Raw genomic sequence first — 21,289 nt, forward strand, 5'->3', positions numbered from 1 at the left:
AGCTCAATCATACAAAAAATACTATAAATGAGAAAAAGGAAATATCATAAAACACGCATAGAGTAGTTACTGTCCAATATATCATGAATAGATACCATTTCGAATCTTGAATAAATTGAGATGATACAATTAAAATAACTACATATGTAATAACGTGGTTAATTTCATATTTATTGCTAATATTGTTGAGGGGGTTTAATTGGCATTAGAAGGACTGTAAAATATGAAAAATAGATTATCTATTCATAAAATATAATCTTCTGACTTTTGGTAATACATGTTCTCTCAATTTATGTTCTTACAATTCAGTTTACAAAGGCATGCGAAAATTGAAGAATTAGTGTGTGTGTGTAAAACCTCGTAACAGAAACTGTATTTGCATGTTGGTTAATGGTGTAAATCATTTCGTTGTCAATTACGTAATCTTGTGTAAATTGAATGTTGTGTAATACATTGTTATGTAATGCTTACTATAATGCATTCCGTTGACGTCATGATATGGACAAGTTCGGTAATGTTTCTGAACTTTAAGACACGATTACGAATATTGTTTTTTACCATAAATATTACCAAAGTATTTCTTTTAGAGGTTATGTTATATTTTTGATGGTGTAAAAGGATTACACTTATGCTACAATAGAAACACTAACCTTAAATGAAAATTTGAACATATTTAAAGGCGTAAGACCCTACGTACGTAAACTAGTGATGTCTTATATGCCTATACATGTATATCATATCTGTGGTGTAGTTGAACATAACTTAGTTACTAAAAATGTTTATGCATAGTGTTTGTAAAGTTTGGCAAAATATGCAAAATTGTACATTTCAGTTTTGCTAGTACATAAGATTCAGTGTATATTTCTGTCACCAAATAACCATGTACATATAATAACTAGTGTTTATAGGATGTCCATGTGGTAGGAGCCCTTGTTTGACCGGATTCGACTTTACAAAGACATACTCATCGAGTCCATTTTGACCTTGTCAGGAAAATAGAGGCTGTATATTATAACACGGACGGATGTATATACACTTTTTACTGCATTGTTACTAACTTATGTTCACCTATATCTAGAAAGTGATCATAGGCATACAGAAATCACTAGTGAGGCCCACTATGTTTCAATTCTTTGGTATAGTTGAACTTAGTAACCAAAAAATGTCTATGCGTTATTTCGTTTTTCATTCCCATTTTGAAAATTAAAAGCCGTATCGGAAGGTACATGTAGTGAGCTTTTAACAATATTTTACGAAAAAAACAGCAAATTATATAAATAGGTATTAGGTCTGTGATTGTATTATTATTGTGGAATCTACCAATATTTCATGTACCGGATTCTAAAGCATTTAATTACTGTAGTAGAGAGCTGAGAAGTTTACATATACAAGTATAATATGTAGTTATTAACCAGAACGTTTACTAGTAAGTGATGAAGAAGATATAAATGCTAAATCTAATTACGAGGATCTGGGACCATTTGTTAATATTTTATCATATCTGCACTAAAATCAGCAAGTAAGTAAAGAATGGAGTGGTTAAGGATCTAATCAGAAATTATTTAATTTTGGTTTGTAAATTGCCGCTAAACTATGATTAGCCTAATCACCTTTTGAACAACTGTGCCCTGGATATTAAATGGTCATATTATCTACTAAGTATGTGTGCACTTAAGACGTCTCCTAAATCAGAACCAGAGGACATTCAAGAATCCGAATACTAATAACAATTTTAAAGATGAAATATTTCATTCAAGTGTCGCACACATTTTAGAACATACATTTACATACTTTTTAAAGCCACATTTAAGTAAAATATGCCCAGGGCTGATGAGACACTTATAACATAGATCTATGAAAAAAACATTAGATACAGTGGTGGGGAAGTGCAAGAAAGTTTGGACGGTACCCTAACGACATGTTGCACAATCCCAAGCAATCTACTCATTTCAAATTAGTATTATATAAGAGTATAACATTTGTTAAAAAAGGTAAAATTTCGAAAAAAAATGTTTTAATTACTGCATATATATAGAGATATGATTTTTTTTTTAATTTCTAGCTGTAAATGAAACATTAACTCAAATGAGATTTGATACTGCCTTAAATATCACCAGAAAATGTTCAGAAGTACACAAGAATTAACTCATAAAGGCAGTACTTTTTGACGAACTATTCACTTCATCCACTGTTATTTTTAATGTTTCTTTTATTTTCAAAATCATTTCATAGCAATGCTATATGACATTTTCTCTCATACCTACACGTGTAATACTGGCTTGTCTAGGGCAATACACTCATGTCACCTGAGGCTGTATTTCATGGCTACCCATGCAATAAAGCCTCGTGACGTCACAGCGTCAACAAAATTATTTTTTCCAGGTACAAATTTAACTATATTTTTCAGACACTAGGCTTGATTCACTTTGAAATACACAAAAACGGGACTTCAGTTGAAAATATCAAACAAGGTTCATGCATAGAAATTTATTGCAGTCACGTTTTTTTCTAATTCATTTCAAAATGGCGGAACATGATAGTAGTAAAATTGCAAGCCTCGGGTTTTAAAACATGTTAAGACCCTCAGGTAGAATATTCCTATCTTTCATATCCACATATGAAAGAGTCTTATAATGTTAAACATATACAATATAGAAAGTGTCATAGACATTCATCTACACATTTACTTTTATTTTTTGAAAGCATTGCCTATTTTTTTTATAAAAGAAAAGGAAAAAATCTCAGATGAAAGAAGGAGAAGAAGATGTGCAGGGAGGAGAAGAAAATGGTAGAGGAGATCTGGGAAGAAAGATATATAGAGGTAGGGCTGGGGAGAAGGAATGGAGCAGGAGGACAGAATGCACTTTTAACTTTCATAACTGATTTTATGTATCGTGACTTGCTATATTGCAAGAAATGTATAATAATATCCGATACCATGTATGAAAATAGGGAAAATAAAACATAGTTTAACATACTCACATAACGTAGCACATCAATGAACAATGTTAAAGAGTTTAGACATGATTTACAAATAGTAATCATTTATCCAATCATTAGTTAATTTCTCTAAATAGAATGAACCTTTTCCAAATGCTATATAATGGTAATCTTAAATGAAATTAACTTGACCATATGTGAAACGAGTCTTTGACTCAATATGTTATCAGGTCTAAATAAAGTCTATTATTATTATTATTATTACAAGCGTTTTGATTGGCTCGGACTCGTCATGATCAGATGACCATCAACGCAGCCTATATAAAAGGGCCGAAGCAGACGGTCAAGACATCTCATTTCAAGCTACGGTGCAGCTGGTCGCCTCTGGGCCCTAACAATGGTAAGCATTTGAGTTATCCCGAACCAATGACCTAGTATATAGTGGCTCAGGTTTGGGAACATCTCCTTATTTGGAACATAACGTTGAGAATGGGAATAACTCATATAGAGATAAGTTTTAAGCTCAAAGAATATGAGTGTTGTCCTTTGGCGAAAACGAGGAAACGTCTCCGTATTCGGAAACACTATTTGTAGACGAAAGCACCTCTGTCTATAGAATCATTACATATTCTTAAACTAATAATCAATGTTTATACTGATAATTTTGTATAGTAGGTATTTATTTCTCCATATTCGGAGCATTATACCAGTATAGATGGAAGCATCTCCATCTATAGAAATGCCCCATACTGGAAATTAACATTTAAGTTATTTTCATTAAATTGTTCAGAAGGTCATAATAAGTGTAGTATTAAAAGGTAAGCTTTGGAGATTCAGAAAAGGATCAATCTCAGTTTACATTCTAATTTTAGAAATAAATATCTGTTCCGGTTTAAGTATGTGCCTTAATGGTATACTGATAATGTTGACCGGGAAAGATTGACTCCCAGATTACGGTCTTACAAAATTCGTCCTATGAAATAAGTCAATGCAAATATCTAAACCTAAACTTTAAGTTACCAATATAACTTAGTATTATATGATGATGATATGAACACATAGTTCATAATCATTATGCTGTTCACGTACTCCAGTTGTACAAAAATGTGTGGAGATTCACAAACACAGATATACAAATGTATATTACCAGTCGTGACAACGCAAATGTTGGCATAAGATTATTCATGACTTCTTATCAGAGCCAAAGTGATGAAAACGTCATAATAATACATCTTTTGCTATGGAAGCCCTGCTATTGACGGGTCGTCGCCTGCCAATCACATCATACGGCACACACATGACTTTGCATTTTGTATTTCGTATGTTACGACATTTTCTACAACATTGAATAGGTACCCGTCTGTTTGCGAGCCTGGCGATCGCTCAAATTGTCCTAAATTTCCAAACTCAGCCTTTATATTGAATTATCATTTGTTTGCATTTTTCGTATATAGTTTAAAGACCTTCCTTCTCTGCTTACAAGTAAATATTTTCCTATTACTAATTATTTTCGAAGGAAAACTGTGTTAAGTGGAATCGGCAACGGTAATTATTATAGTAATTTCATACGTACAATGTATTACCCGCATTAGGATATAGCCCGCGGGAACCAAAATCAGAAATTTTCTATGATTTTGTTAAATATATTCCAGATAACCCGCACCGGCAAATTGTACGCGGGTTATGCATCGACGCAATCCTTCACAGTACAGTACGTATTTGTAATAGTGATTTCAGTGGGAAGGAAGTATATGATTATTCAAAGTTTATCAATAGTACATTTTTTGTTTAAAAATAGGTTTAAATGCAAGGAAAACAGCTCATGTGAAAATACTTTTGTATAATTAGAGGGTTACTTGAGCAATATACTTGAAATAACTTACAACGTATAGCTCGCATATTTTGCACATTTTAATGGTGTCCACAAATAGCCTGCATTAGACGTATGATGTAAAAAAAATCATAAAGCCCGCGGGCAGTATGCAGGAAACAACTATATGTCTATATTGATGTATGGACCGAAAAACTAACTGCGTTTTTATATGCGATTCAGAATATGCTGAAGTTCTGAATTTACTCAGTGTGGACACGGGTGTACGACGCGCAAAAAAAAACAAAAACAAAAAACTGTAAGGTTGTTTACTTAGCCCTGCATCCCATTTCCAGAAAATGGGGTTATTAATTTTAAAATGCTCTGAACACCACAAAAACCATCCTATCTTAATATGTTTTAGCTTACATTGAAGACAATTCCTTACTCCTTACTGGTCACTATAGTATATGGTATGATGGGAGTATGGGCGAATTTTATTTCATATCGAAAGTTGAATTACGAGGATTCGTGTAAAAATCGTTAGTCGGAAAAGTACAAGCTCTAGATCTCTGATTGGTCCACTCGCTCCTTGGAGTCAATCAGAGAGCTTGTATCAAATCGGAGATGACAGACAAAAAAATGGCCGAGATCGGTGATCATCTGTTCTGCATGACAATAAACGGACCATAGGGATCGCTAAGGGATACCAATGTGTAAATTTTATAAGTAAGTGAGTTTATTTTGAGGATCTGCACTTCAGGGATGCATTCGTTGAATGGATGGCGATTTTATTCGGTCTGTGCTCATTAGGGAATCGTGACCTGGGGATGTAGAGTGTACTTTTCGACTAACGATTTTTACACGAATCCTCGTAATTCGACTTTCGATATGAAATAAAATTCGCCCATACTCCCATCATATCATATAGCATAGTGCCCAATAAGGAATTGTCTTCAATGTAAGCTAAATAAAAATTAAGTATTTTTGTGGTGTTCAGAGCATTTTAAAATTAACTACCCCATTTTTTTTTATTATTATTATTATTTTTTGCGCGCGTCGTAAACCTTATAGCTTTTGTAATCCTTGATGTGAATCTTAACCCTAGAATGTCTGGTCTTAAAAATACGTTAACTACTGATAGCAGTAGCTTTGGTGATTCATTTGCTGATCTATATCTACAGCCGACTGTTTGTTCTCTCAAATTGGCTTCCCATCAATACAGATAAATTAAAAATATCATGTTATGCTTTATCACTCTGACTCAAGTGTACTTTGATATATAATTTCATATTAATATTTCATTACGTTGACGTGCTTAGATTATAACTAAAACAAATTCTTAACACAAATGATAATCTAGTTTCAAATCAAATATGACTATACTAACATGAGACCTTTTAAATTAAAATTCATGTACACATATATGACTTAAAGAATGAATTATTGATGCAATATCATGATCACCTTTTTTAATGTGAAGCTGGACTGAAACTGATTGGAGGCTTTATTTGCTTCCTGTTGGACGAAATATGGCCTTACGTAAAGGTAAGACATATATCAACAATGATAACGGCGAATCATAGGAATAGAAACCAATTAAAATACGTTAACATTGGTATGAAGGCATATTTCGCATTTGCTAACTTTACTCAATGTCATTAATGAACTCAACGTTCCTTCAAATTGTATTGTATACAAAATATATAATGAATATTTCTTGTAGTGATTGGAGGCTTTTTCTACAGCATGACAATAATAATGGATGTAGTGTTTGATACCTCGAGAAAAGTACTGCTCTTAAGAGTTAATTCTTGTTTGTTTTTTTAACGTTTTTGTTGAGGTTTAGGGCAATATCAAATCTCATTTGAATTAATGTTTCATTTAAATTTTGAAATTCAGAAAACATTACTATCAGGTCTCTATATCAATGCAGTAATTAATAATTTGTATCGAAAATTTTACCTATTTAAAAATGATATACTGTTATATCTAATACTATTCTGAGATGAGTAGATTACTTGCGGTTGTGCAACCGGTCGGTAAGGGATCATCCAAATACTCTTGCTCTTCCCCACCACGATACCTGATGTTTTTCATAGGTCTATATTTACACTTGCTAGGATAGTTTACTATACGCATATACTAGCCGATTTTGTTTTCCATAACTGCATGGTAACATTGAACTTTGAACTTGCGTATGGAAATGTTCTATGCGACGTAAATGGGCTACTTTTTTAAAAAAGAAGCACATGGCTTTGTTTACATTTTAACACAATCTTATGTGTAGATTGTTGTTTTTCATAGAATTTCGGAAAAAATGTAAACTGTATACACATGGTTTATATCTATATATGTTACAAACACGTTTTTGAATTAACAATTGTATAAAGAAACGGGAAAAATATTCCGATCGGGACGACTTGCAGTGTTTTCATTTTTGTTGAAAATGCCGGATGTCAAATGTAAACATTACCTCTGTGTCTTTGTTCATCCTACGATCGAGTGTTTCGGGTAGACGGGCATGAGATCCTCTGACAGAGGTCAGTTATAAACATATCCTCTTGTCTTTGTTCTTTGAGAATTTAATCATGTGTATTATATAACATACACCACTACTAATCCACGTGTTGACAGTTATGCGTCACCACAAATACATTAGAACACAAGTATCGTTTAATCTATCGATGGCGATCGATCTAAGTTTAGATGATATAATCACCAAAGAACATATTCTTAGAGGAATTGCTCCATACATGCATGGCTAACATTAGAGCGAAATCCAATTCCTATATGTTATAAGTGTCTCAACATCGCAGTATGACTGGGCATATTTCATATGTGGCAATACTTATTATGTAAATATATGTCCAAAATCGGTACGACATTTTAATGAAATATTTCATCATTAAAATTGTTATCAATATTTTGATTCTTGGATGTCCACTGGTTCTAATTAAGGCAATGACTTACATGCAAATATCCTTATTAGTTAACATGGTCACTAAATCACAAGGGTCCAGTTTTCAAAAGGTTATTAGGCCAAAACTCACAGTCTAGCGACAATTTAATAATCAAGATTAATTGATTTCTGGTTATACAACAAAATCTTATAATACTCTAAAGAATTCCATTTTGTGCTTACTTGCTGATATTAATGAAGATAAAGTCACTGATTTTGCAGCAAATGAGAACTGAAAATTTCATTAATCATCTAATAAATCAATTAACCAATCAACAAATTAATTAACAAACGAGTCCATATCCTCGTAAATAGATTTTGCATTTATATCTTCTTTATCACTAATAATATTTGTATATGAAAACTTCTCAGCTTCTTCCTACAGTAATATAAATACTTTAGAATGCGGTACATGAAATATTGGTAGATTCCACAATATTACTACAATCATAGACCTGCTGTTGCCTTGACGACTAATGTACTGATGACGAATATACTAACAGTGTAAAACCTGATGCATATCTATATAACTTGCTGTTTTTTATTTGATTATACATATCTTTTAAATATTGCTAAAGGCCTACAACCTTTCCGAAATGGCTTTTATTTCTTAAAATGAGAATGAAAAACGAGATAATTTTTAAGAGTCACAAAAGTTATTTAATTAATAATTAAGTTTAATATTGCTCTTACATGTATCATCACCTTCTTCACAATTTAGTTACAAATGTTGCGTGTATTTCCCATTCGTCGTCCTAATTAACACTCATTAATTGATTATCACTGCACCAAGCGACACAACAGCGAAATGAATTTGCACTCTTGACATAGATTATCCAGGAAAACTTGCACTTATTTTGAGTTGTAAAGTTATCTTAGGCCATCGATATAAATTATCTTATAAATATATCATTATTGTTTACTAAGAAACTTTGGAAGTTTTGTTTCAAAAACAAAGTGGGCATTATTAGTGAATTTTGTATGCCTATACATCGCTTCTTAGATGTAGTTGAACGTAACTTAGTTACTAAAATGTGTATATACATCCGTCCGTGTTGTAATCTACAGCTGCCATTTGCCTGACAAGGTCAAAAGTACTCGATGAGTATGTCTTTGTAAAGTCGGATCCGGTCAAACAAGCGTTCCTACTTCCTCCTATAACATTAGAAAACATAATTATGTGCATTATTATTTGGTGACAGAAATAGGTACTGAATCATGTGGACTTCCAAAACTGAAAGGTACAATTTTTTGCATATTTTGCCAAAATTCAATCACAACACAACAATCTACGAGTCAACAGTAATATCAAAGGCTAGTACAGATTTCAACCACGCTACAAGTGTTATCTAGGCATGCAAATCACTAAACAAGGTCTTAAAAATATGTGCCGTAACTGGGCAATTTTTTGGCATGTTAATTTTTCTTCATTAATCTATTGAAAACAATGAAGTTTGATGAATTAAGCCGTGAAAATCATTCAAATAGCGTCAATGACCTTATAAAATTAGTAACAGCACAGAAAATATGAACTGTGAAATTGTTGTTTTTTATACCATATGTGTGTTTAAATGGAAACTTTCCTGCAGAAATAGCTTTTACTAATAACACTGTCAAAATGTGAAATGAAATTGTAGACCACAATTTGGCTTCATGGTCTGACCGTAGGTACACATTTCGCTTCACTATAGATGTACATATAATGATTTTTGGCAGTACTGCTCAAATTATTTTCTCTTCGTATTTGTATGATTAAAACCAAGGCATTGAAAGAACTGTATTTTTCAAAATATTGGTAACTTTTGGTGAATAATAACATATTAAAAACTTGTCTTGATTCGTAGGTATGAAAACTAAGGCACATATAACTTTATACCTTAAAATATGCTCAAAACCTCATTTAACGTTAGTGTTTCTATTGTAACATACAAAGTGTAATCCTAAAACCTATTAAAACATCTTAAATGTAGCAAAACTTCATTACTTTGGTAATATTTATGGTAAAAATGATGTTCATCATCGTGTCATAAAGTGCAAAAATATTACCGAACCTATCCCTATCATGAAGTCAACGGAATGCATTGTAAACTCGTTGTAAACATTACATAACAATGTTTTACATAACATACAATTTACATGATATTTCGTAATGGGCAACCATTTCTGATGTTTTAATGTATTTTCAGAGATGACTCAATGGTTTTTATAGAGTTCATTAAATAAATATAACAAATTCAATTTATTTGATGAATTGATATTTTGGTTATGTATCAGTTATATGACGTGTTTAAGATATCATCACCGATACTCCATGCGTTACTATCACTGTCGTAACATATCCTGGACGATATCGTTGTAAAATTGAAGTCATTTCAGAAAGGAAACCTGGACCAATTACATGTCTATTACAAGCTTGCAGAGAGCGATGCCCATATCCAAAGCCATACAGCATACCGGTATCCAATTCTTTTGTTATGCATACATCAGTGGACCCAATTACCTATTAAGAGGCTTCGGTTTAATATGTCATAACCATTGGGTGGAAATAACGACAGGTATAGTAACTCCTGGAGTATCAATGATGTGGAAATGTTCATGAAAATTACACCAATAGTATTTGAAACAATATATATATTTCATTCTATATAATGATAGAGCACGTTAACTTGGATGATGTTTGGCGAGCCCTTGGAGTTCGTGGGAAGTACCAGATGACCCAGGCTGCCCTTCTCATACTTACCCTACTTCCGGAAGCTATACAACTCGTTGTTGTTGTTTTTATAGGTAATCACACATACGTGTAGTCCAAAAATTTTAGTTCAACCTGCTGTGCTGTTTTTAAAAGCTTTGGTTTTATAGCGCAATTCAAATACTATAATTTTAGATTTTATAAAACTATAGTGTAAGCTTTCTGAATTATGCAGAGTTTTTTTGCGGACTATATCATTTGTATGTCCATGGCATCGTTGCGATTTTATTATGCTCTTGTTCATTTCATCACTGAATTATGCAAAAGTATATAAATACATATTATTTCCATAATAACATCATAAAAAGTTATGTTCCCCATATCATGTTTATGTAGATGTAAGCAAAACTCTGAAAACGCATCTTACAACTTCGCGTAGACCGAATCCTGATACGCATCAGTGTATGAAAAAGACAACGTCTGTTTATAACTACTAGAGTCCATCATTATCACACTGGTATATTTACATTTTCATTTACATGACATTGTCTAAAACTTAACTTTTGATAATAAAAAAGCCTTTCGGGTACTAGTAGCTTTTAGTTGTTTCTCTATACCTTACGGTCATCCTGCTCGGGCATCAATGTAGCTTACACATTATATCTGTGATTGCAACTATTGGATCACGAATTTCAAAAAATTCAATTCAAATCGATAGCAAAACCGAACAATTTGCCCATACATATTTTCGTACAGCCGGACATTCTCACAGAAATCTTCACGTTTTGATCTAAAAACCTGTTTTAAATTTTAAAATATGAATTAAAAATAAATGATTGAACCATTTCTAATATTCCCCGGAAAAAATTTGTGCGATCATAGCAATGTTCTGCGAAAATACCATCCTAAAGAAAATAACCGACTGTACGAATTTTTTTTTCCGTGTGAGGCATCGAACACTTATATAGTATAGTTCTATGTATCATTTTTTTCGTGGTTTTGTGGCAGAGTTAACTCCACTTAATTGTATATTTAAAAATATGTCTTTTATTCTAGGATACCGTCCACCACATCAATGTGCTAATCTAACATCCGAGGATATTTCATTGTACACTGGACGATACATTAACTCTAGTGTAGATATTACCTACCACGACTGTTCGGTGGATTTGGCCTTTAACGGCACCAACACCACTCATCTGTCATTGTCACCATGCCCAGCCGGGTTTACCTACGATCTAGAGAAGGATCGAACGTTTGTGACAGAGGTAAGCGCGCTTTCGCGTGAAAATAATGAATCATATTTGATAATCACATCACACGAACGTTTAGTATTATATTTACTGATTGAGGTAAATATGATACATTGTAATTGACATTGATTGTTTAGAGTTTTTGTAATCCAAAGCTTACTCACAAAACTCGGTGTCTAATATCACTCTACTTTTTATTTTTTTTTAGATCAACAAATGTTATAAACATATATTATAGTTAAAAAGGTTGGACAAAAGGAAATATTATATGAAACCATTCTTACTGTATTTTTGAATATAATAATGCATGTTGCTTGTTTATCATATTTGTGAATGTCAGACACTAAGAATAAAACATGTCATTCATGTCATTTATTCTCGGCTTGCAGCCTTGATAAAACATATTTCGTAATAGTGTAATTAAAAACGTAAGACGTAGGTTGAAAACTAAACCAACGTTCTCTTTCATAATATATATTATATTTGTGAATTTTCAGTACGATCTTGTTTGTGATGGAGCAGAGAGAGCAGAACTATCGCAAACCCTTCTTATAGTTGGCCAAATGCTTGGGGCCGCCATTTTGCCGCAGTGTGCAGACAGGTTTGGGAGGAAGCCTGTCTTTGTCTTGTCAAACATTGGTATACTTGTAGCAGGGATAGGAGGCTGTTTCTTACCAACTATCACTGGCTTTGCAATAATGAGATTCCTCGTCGGAATCGGTCAACAAGTATGCTTTGCTTATTACTTTCACAATATACCCCATGATTTGATCTTGCATTATTTAATTTAATTTGTTGTTGTTGTTTGCATCGATATTTTTTTTAATTGTTTTTGCCATTATGGTAACAGTCTTGGTATGCTTTATTCTTAACTTCGTTACAACCAGACATACATGTATTATATTGATTGTCATTAACTTCTAAATTTAGGTCCTACGGTCGATTTTGTTTCATAATCAAATGATCATTGAATCATGTTTTTAACCTGCGAAAATAATCCCCCGCAAATTAGTTCCAAACAGTAAATCGCAAGCTTTTACACCCGCGAAATTTAACAACTATACAGTACTACAGGAAAGTTAAAGTACGCAAAACAACTAGTACGGATCATATTAAATGACAATCGAATAGGTTACATACTGGATATCACTGACTGTACATTTATATATAAAATACTACCTGTATGTATAAAATTTTCCGTTTTGTTGCTTTAGGGAATGGCTATGGTAATGCCTGCTATGATTTTAGAGATGATTCCAGTGGAATTTCGATTTATGGTAGAGGTGTCTTCGTTGACAGTCTGGACTACGTCAATGATAGTCGTTACACCTGTAGCATATTTTCTCAGAGATATTTCTTGGCGGTATCTGTACTTCGTTTTAACCCTCACATCTTCGTTTACACTGTTTGGATATTGGTAAGTATCATTAAATGTTTTTTAAACAAAGAGAACAAAAACGTCCAATGCAAATATTTGTAAACATGCTTTTAAAAACAATTGAATTGAGTTCTTCAATATACTTTTGAATAACCTTTTGTTTCTTTACTATTCAAATTTACATTTATTAGTAATTGAATATATCTAACAACCAGTGAGAGAATGCATGGTTAAATCATTGTGGTTTTCCTCAACTCCAAAGTTGACCTCATTTCCTTTTAAAAACAGGACGGACACACTGACCCCTAAATTGTTAACGTTTTTAAACATGGAAACAGACACAAGCACGCCCTTTAATCTTTAGATTTTAGTCGGAGACTTTTTGTCCTATAAGTTTGGCGGACGGTTTTGTAGATGTTGAATGCATACATTCTCTTTTCTAGGATATATAACGAATCAGTCAGGTGGCTTCTTGCAAATGGCAAATTCGACGAAGCAAAGAGAATTTTAAGAAAGGCTGCCAAAATGAATAAAGTAGACGAATCACATATTATGAATATGGTTGATAAGGTAATAGCCGTAGAATTTAATGTAGAAGAAGAAGTTGTGGTCGACGAGGACACCAGTATGATGGCGGAGGAACCAATTAACAACACAGAACAGATAACGAAACTGAACAAATTGCCGAAATATACCATCTTCACACTGTTTAAAAGGAGACGAATAGCAATGATAACTTCAATAATGATATTCGTATGGTATGTATTTTTTATCGTTTACATTTGAGATAAAGAAAAACGTAAAAAAAAGATAAAAAATAATTCAGTAAAAAATGGTTTCATTCTTATTTCGTATTTCTGTTTAATTTTTGATAAGTGGTAATTAATTAAGCATTGCAATCCACTACAGCACTTTCAGTACTTTGATTATACATACGAACACAGTATTTTCAGTACTATGATTATATATACGATAACAGCACTTTCAGTACTCTGATTTCAGTTTACATCTAAAAAAAATCAGTATTTTGGCAGTACTTCCCATGCTTTGACGAACACAATACCTTGATTATATGAACGAAAACAGTACTTTCAGTATGAACGAAACAGTACTTTCATTACTTTGATTATATTTACTAGATATACTAATATGTACGATTCAGTACTTTCAGTACTTTGATTATTTATAGGACTGTTGACAGCCTTGTCTATTATGGCCTGATCCTGTCTTCGGCCTCACTGCCTGTAGACAGATACCTCAGCTTCTTCTTACTGACCGTCGCCGAGTACCCTGTCGTCTTGTTTGAATACACATTGTTTAATAGGTATAAATTAAATATATGATGATATTCAATGTATAATAATATATACTGTATCCCATGAAGTGTTCATGGGTACTTATTGTCGTGGTTTGATCATTTCAAAATATTTTGTGGTTAGAAATAATCTTGGTTGGTCCGTGGGATTGTACTTCAATTGCATAATACCGCTAAATTAGATGTTTTTTAATGTTGTGGTTCAACTTCGAAAACACGAAAACGTCGAGAGTTTCTACACCACGACCAATTCATTGTTAATAGTTACTGTATTAATATGTTGATTACAGGAGTTATTCATGTTATCGTTGGACGGGGTACCTGTACATGTCACAGAATGTAGTATGTAAAACTATATAAATGAAACCTCATTCATTTTCTATGATACTTGAAACGCGAAGAATGATTTGATTGATGTTCAAACTTAAAAAATAACGTTGCTTCAAGAATTGACCATGGCTACAGCAAAATAGCTTACTTAGATAAATGGTGTAAGTATTTTACGATGTCCTCTGAAATATTTTCTGAAAAGATTATCTGAAAAGATTTTGTTGTCGTGGGCTGTGCAATACAGATGTCACTGAAATGTACTTTTTCCTTTTAAATAAACTGTAAAATAAATCTGGAATCCGAAAAGTTTAGAATATACATGTAATTGCTAAAAGTAATTTGCAGTTTCGAATTATTAATGTGTTTATGTCATTATCTATAAGTTTAGTTGCTGCTAAACTTATAGTTCATACCTTGTGTCATGACATAATATTAAGATAGTAGTGTGTTTTCAGATGAAATGTCTCATACACTTTCTTCCTTATAATATCTGTTATAGAATAGGACGGAAATGGTTTTGTATTATATTCCATGCTGTTGCTGCAGTTTCCTTGATAGCAGGGACAGTGGCGAATTATTTCTCAGGTATGATATTGAATCGAAATTGGTTCTGTGTCGAGGTCCCCAACATGTTCCTTAGGAAGCGTTGTTCGTGGTCGTCTTGATTATATCCAATTTCGTAGTGTTTTTTAATTAAGTTTGTGATCACAGATCACATTCAGCGATCCTTTAAGTCCTCTATAACTAACGCCTTTAACTATAAAAACTACTCAAAGACAGATATTATATTCACGGTTTATTATTTCTACCCATGAGAAATAGCAATTAACAATTTAACAAGTATAACAATCGAATAATGAATAATTTTCAATGAGTATACAATGTAATACAGAAGATGATTACAAATGGTTTGATAAGTGATAATGTACAACTACACGTTCCAATATCTCTCAATCACTCTCTATTGGACTCACTGGCTTCAACAGGTGCTTAGTAATGCATTTATAATACATGTACAGATGATTTATCGATATAAATAGCTATCAACTCGTCTAATGTACACGTTCCATTTAGAACTAGAAATACATGTATTCACATTATTTACATATAAAGAGCTCTATTGTTAAAGATGTTATAGCAAGTATAACATGTCATCTGCTAGCAATACGTAGTAAAACCAAATATCTACGTATTGTGAGAATCAAGGAATATCTTATAAACATTGAGTAAAACTCACTAACAAAGGCAAATCAGTAGTTGCTACGTAGAAAGACCAAATATCCACGTAGTAATCAAAGTGTACACGCGACTTACATACAAGAATACCCGTGTGTATTATATAAATACATTTGTAATGCAAATGCAGCTGACCCTTATGTATCTTCATGCTAAATATTTTGCTCATCACTGAATGGCCGTAAAACAGCCCAAAGTGATACCCCTCCTTTATTTGATTCACTATGACTATGATTTAACTATGCAAATATGGATTTCTTTTTTTATTTGATAGATTCTACCTTAATCAAATTATCAGTTTCTAATTAAGGAAATATATAATAATCATGATTTTTTATCAAAATATTTTACAGATTTGCCCGGATCTAATATTGCAGTCATGATATTCTTTTTCCTTGGAAAGCTGGGGATAACCGGATCTTTCAGCTGTCTTTTTTTGTTCACTCCGGAGATTTTCCCGACCAACCTTAGGTAAATATATCTAAATGCTTATCCGGGAAACGTTTATAAGATCTACAGTGTATACACATAGACAGTTGATGTGTGAGATGATTATGGTACATCTGTACTATGGCTCATTTAGAACTAAAATTAATGAAGGAAGAGTTATAAATTATCCGATAGCCTGTTTCGTTTCACATTTATTTGTTTTGATTATTAGTGGCACATGTCATTCTAAATCCGACGGAAAGAATAAAAGATACATTTTTTATTTATTTAATACTCTCTTCTTTGTTGTTTGTTATTGTAAGTATACAAAATACTTTTTTTTTTTTTTACTTTTTATTACACAAGCAGAACTCATATTAGAAACTAAATTATTTTTTCAAGATTATCTACCTCAAGATAAAATGTTTATTTAATTGCTCCCAGAATTATGGTACCATGTCTATATGGAATGAAGAAAATGTACATGTACCAAAAGATGTGTTTGACTGCAAAATCCTTTTCGTGTTTGATTTGCGTTATATCATTATTACCTGTCGGGGCACATCTTTACTTTGGAAGTTCATAATTAATGAGGCAACACTACAGTGACCCCGACAAAATTCCATTAGAGAATCAATCTTCTATATTTTCATTCTACTATCAGTTTCCCGTTTGATCTATGTGAAACCAAATGAGAAATATCGGGCTATGAACTCCAATCTGGTCAAGCGTATGAATATTTAACGTTTCCGCCGCATCACTGATAATGTATACAATGTATACTTACGCCTATACACAACGGTCAAATAATCTAAAAAGTGGTTTTAAAGTTGTGTTTTAAAGTCATGTTGATAAAATTAGCATGTAGTAAAAAATACCATCGCATAATTGTCATTTGTTTGCTTATTTCAAACCGTTCTGTGTTGAACTATATTCAGAAGCTGATGCTGTGGCTGTTCCGTTTATTGAACTTGGTGACGTCAACACTAGCGCAAATGGGAAATTCAAAAATATACGTGTATAGTTTTGTATTTGAATGATCGTAATGGAAATATAAGTAACGGGCGCTATGAATATTTAGCTTCCTTCCGGATGGGCTTCATATCAACTGTATGTCCAATCTGGTAACAGTTCATTGCTTAAATATACGAATCATTTTGAAGGTATATATATATTCTAAAGCTAATTGTTCCGTATTAATCAGAAAATACTTTCGCTTAAATTCTGTCGTCAACAGAACGGTTGGTATGGGTCTTCCATCCGCAGCGGGACGTATTGGAGGAATGCTGGCACCATTCGCAGGCCCTTTGGTATGTTTTCAGTATTTTATTAGCATTGTCTGTATATGCATATATTTTCTTTATAAACCATGCATTGGAAAATAACGGATTGAGGTGTAGAAAAAGTAAAATGATTTAAAGTAAATGAATTTTCAATGTTACTTATAGAGATTCACTGTCACATAATGTACATTGTATGTGCATATTGCCTCGTTTGGATAGAATTTGTCTATGCCGTTTTTAATTGGAGTTGATATAACATTTACATTGTATTAAGACAATTGACCATAACAAAAAACGAATATTTTTATTAATTATGAAACGTCCTTGACATCGACAAACTGGGATGTTTCTATATCATTACTCAAAATTTGCTAAGGATGACTTTGTTTTTTTTAATCTGTAAAATTCTTTTTATTGTACAATACTCATAAAATCATTTAATGATGTCTCTAAGATGTCTTTAACACAGATTCCACACAGATTTTGCACAGATTTACGCCCCCTCCCCTCCCCAATCACAAAAACACGGCAATGGGAGCAAAAATGAAATTTGCGTTTAAACAGTTTTCTCGTGTAATTTTCTTTTCGGTATCTTGTGTGACGTCCTCTAGCTTCAATAACACTGCGACATCGCCTATGCCCATTCCTCTCGCAGAGCCGCTCCCAGTTCTTGCAGTGACCTTGGCTGGTAACCGCGGGAAGAAATGGATTCATGTAACATGTCCCACACGCGCTCTATCGGATTTATATAAATTGCGGTCGATAGTTTGCCTCTAAAGATTATGGCGTGAGTGACCCGAGTTATATGTAGGACAGTGTTATTATCCATTAAAATGAATTCCGGACCAATAGCACTAGCATATAATCTTATGTAGACGTCTAGGACTTCATCGCAGTACCTCTGGGACGTCAAATTGCCGTTCGGGAAGACATGGAGTTGCGTTTTACCTAGGAAACTTATACCGCCTGAGACGATAACAGACCCGTTGCCATATCGGTCGTGTTCGGAGGCGTTGGCTGTGATAAATCGTTCATTTGGTAGTCTCCTATAGCTAGAGTTCGTCTTTCTGTGAAGTCTAGACAAAATATGGACTCGTATGTGAACAAAAAATGGGTCTAGTCTCAGATAGTCCATCTCGCATAACCACGGGCCTATGTAAGCCTAGTCTTAGCATGCATACCAGTCAAGGAATCTTCCATGCAGGTCTACGGGAACTCGGAGCTGCTTTATTAAGTCTATTACGTACACTTTGCGTGGATATTCGAGTTTCAGTGGCTTTTTTGAAGTCATTTCGTAGTGATGTAGCGTTACAAAACTTCTGACGAGGAGCTTCAGTGGGAAATTATCGAACGCATGGACTGGCCTGCTCGTTTCCCGGATCCTAATCAGATAGAACATGTGTGGGACATGCTACAGGCATCCAATTCTTCCCGAGTTTACCAGCCAAGGTCACTACAAGAACTTGGAACGGCTCTGCGAGAAGAATGGACATCCATCCAGCAGAAACGCGACTTAAAACTGACTTAAATGCAAGTTAAAAAATATACATTTGATTTAAAAAAAAAAGTTTTTTGTTCGTTTCTGAGACAACTCCTTGCGTTTCTGAGCACGGGTAGTCGCCATTTTGTTTGAACTCTGCTTGGATACAATACGCCCACAACCCCTATATAAAGCGCGTGAATCGACACACGTGCGCTCAGTCATGTACATCTAGCAGTTGTCCACTGTGTATCACCTACTGATATATAAGCAAACTCCTTACCTGTAAATATGTGTAGGGCTTGTTTTAGCAAGCAAACATGTCAACTCTTCTAAGCTGTCATTTAGATATTTCGCAAATTGAACTTTCCATACATATGAATAGAAATCTAAATAATAATCCGTCCACATATTTCAGACGAATTATGGGTATGGCCTCAAGACTAACGAAATATTTGCCCAAATGCCAATTTCAGAAGCGAGTTATAATAGATGGGTACGGAGGAAAAAATACGTTTGCCAGGATCCGGATAGCGACGTTCCAAACGTATGCCGAGACAGAAGCGACGGTCTACGTTAATTGCGAGCATGATTTGGCAATGTCGCACTGTTACTGAAGCTAGAGGACGTCACACAAGATACTTATATTAAAATGTCCCGAGAAAACTGTTTTAACGCAAATTTCATTGTCGCTCATATTGCCGTGTTTTCGTGATTTTAGGTGAGGGTAGCTCTGTTTCCCCCAAAAAAATGTATCGAGCACTCGTTAAAATTTCATGTTTATACATCTTAAAGACATCATTAAATGATTTTATTGTACCATAAAGTGAATTTGATATACTACAAAATTAAAGTGATCCTTAGCAAATTTTGAGTAGTATATTTCTTCAGTAAAAATCTTATCTCATGACAATATTTTTGGTTTCAGGCAGAGAGAGTTAAGTGGGCACCAGGCGCCATATTTGGTTGCCTGTGCCTCCTTGTTACCATAGTAACTCCATTCCTCCCAGAACCCATGGGACATGAACTTCCGACTCTGGTGGAGGATCTCGAGGAGTGGTACAAAGCTAATAGTGGCACTAAATTTAGGAAAAGTAAACGATAGCCTTTTAATTATTAATGAAGCATTCCATGCAACGGATAGACCTGACGAAGGCAACTGGTGATTATGATCCCCTGATTAGATATGTTTGCCTAGTGAACGAAAAGGTTCTGTTGGTCTAGTGATCATAAAAGATGATTGCGTTTATATATATATAATATGGATTGTAATCAGGACCAAGTAACCTTAGAGATATAAGTACTAGAAGCTTTTTTAAAATTATCTTTCGGCAAACAACTGTCTATAAACCAATTCAGGAATTTCATAGGGACTTCTCCTCGCAGTGTCTCTGGGACAGGACGCAAGAGAAAAACAAAGACCTATGATTAACGTCCTGTCGATTGTTATTGAAAATGTTTCACAATTTATTAGCAATAGCGTCAATAGCGTCTGGTAGTTTGTTGTTGTTGTTTGGTGGTAGTAGTTGTTAAATTTCATTCATTATCTTTAAAGAACTGTAACGGGTGGCAAAACTACGATATCAAAATCAGCATAGAAAGGAGTATAATCAAATTCATTTAATGAACAACAAAATATTAATCTAGTCATTATTCATCATAATATTGAAATGACCTAAAAATTAGACATATTCATAATACACTTTAAAGATGCTCCACCGCTAACAGAGCATAAATGATACTCATCATTTGAACAAGAATTGGTGTTTAATTATGTATATATATATGTCTAATTAACACTAAAAAAATAATAATAAATAATTCATTTTGCCTTTGGTGCATGTGCAATCAGTACTTCGTTCCATATAGGATATAGTGCCACGGATTTTTTTTCGGGATGCAATTAATTATTTTTCATACTTATAATTTGAATTAAAATTAGAAGCTCAAACGTTTCAATGGTGGTAATGGTGTAAAATAAGTAACTTATGTAACTGAAGAAAAATACTAAATCATCTGCTCCTGTTTTAGATAGTGGAAAAATACCATTTGTCAGCGGTGGAGCATCTTTAAGTACATGTAAATGAACGTAACAAAAAAAGGGAAAACATTTATGTAAAAAGAATTTAATAAATAAAAAACGATACAGTAATAAATATAGATGTAGACAAAATTAACAAAGAG

The 21,289-nt window shown here is 33.3% G+C and overlaps 1 protein-coding gene across 3 annotated transcripts; it reads left to right on the plus strand.

Moving 5' to 3' along the window:
* The first annotated feature begins 3,221 nt into the window (after positions 1 to 3,221).
* LOC138333117 (organic cation transporter protein-like) lies at positions 3,222 to 20,596 on the plus strand. Of its 3 annotated transcripts, XM_069281247.1 has the most exons (13): positions 3,323 to 3,340; positions 4,593 to 4,651; positions 6,234 to 6,298; positions 10,368 to 10,496; positions 11,458 to 11,669; positions 12,152 to 12,382; positions 12,869 to 13,071; positions 13,476 to 13,790; positions 14,222 to 14,356; positions 15,177 to 15,262; positions 16,267 to 16,384; positions 17,580 to 17,652; positions 20,034 to 20,596. In XM_069281247.1, exons 1-13 carry the CDS (start codon positions 3,338 to 3,340, stop codon positions 20,208 to 20,210), a joined length of 1,806 nt encoding a protein of 601 aa, XP_069137348.1. In that variant the 5' UTR covers positions 3,323 to 3,337; the 3' UTR covers positions 20,211 to 20,596. The 3 variants fall into 3 exon arrangements, with proteins under 3 accessions (XP_069137349.1, XP_069137348.1, XP_069137351.1); XM_069281250.1 differs by lacking the exon at positions 6,234 to 6,298 and having other exon boundaries at positions 3,326 to 3,340; XM_069281248.1 differs by lacking the exons at positions 4,593 to 4,651; positions 6,234 to 6,298 and having other exon boundaries at positions 3,222 to 3,340.
* Positions 20,597 to 21,289: the final 693 nt, after the last annotated feature.

This window comes from Argopecten irradians, chromosome 10 (genome assembly GCF_041381155.1).
Source record: "Argopecten irradians isolate NY chromosome 10, Ai_NY, whole genome shotgun sequence".
NCBI classification, from domain to species: domain Eukaryota; kingdom Metazoa; phylum Mollusca; class Bivalvia; order Pectinida; family Pectinidae; genus Argopecten; species Argopecten irradians.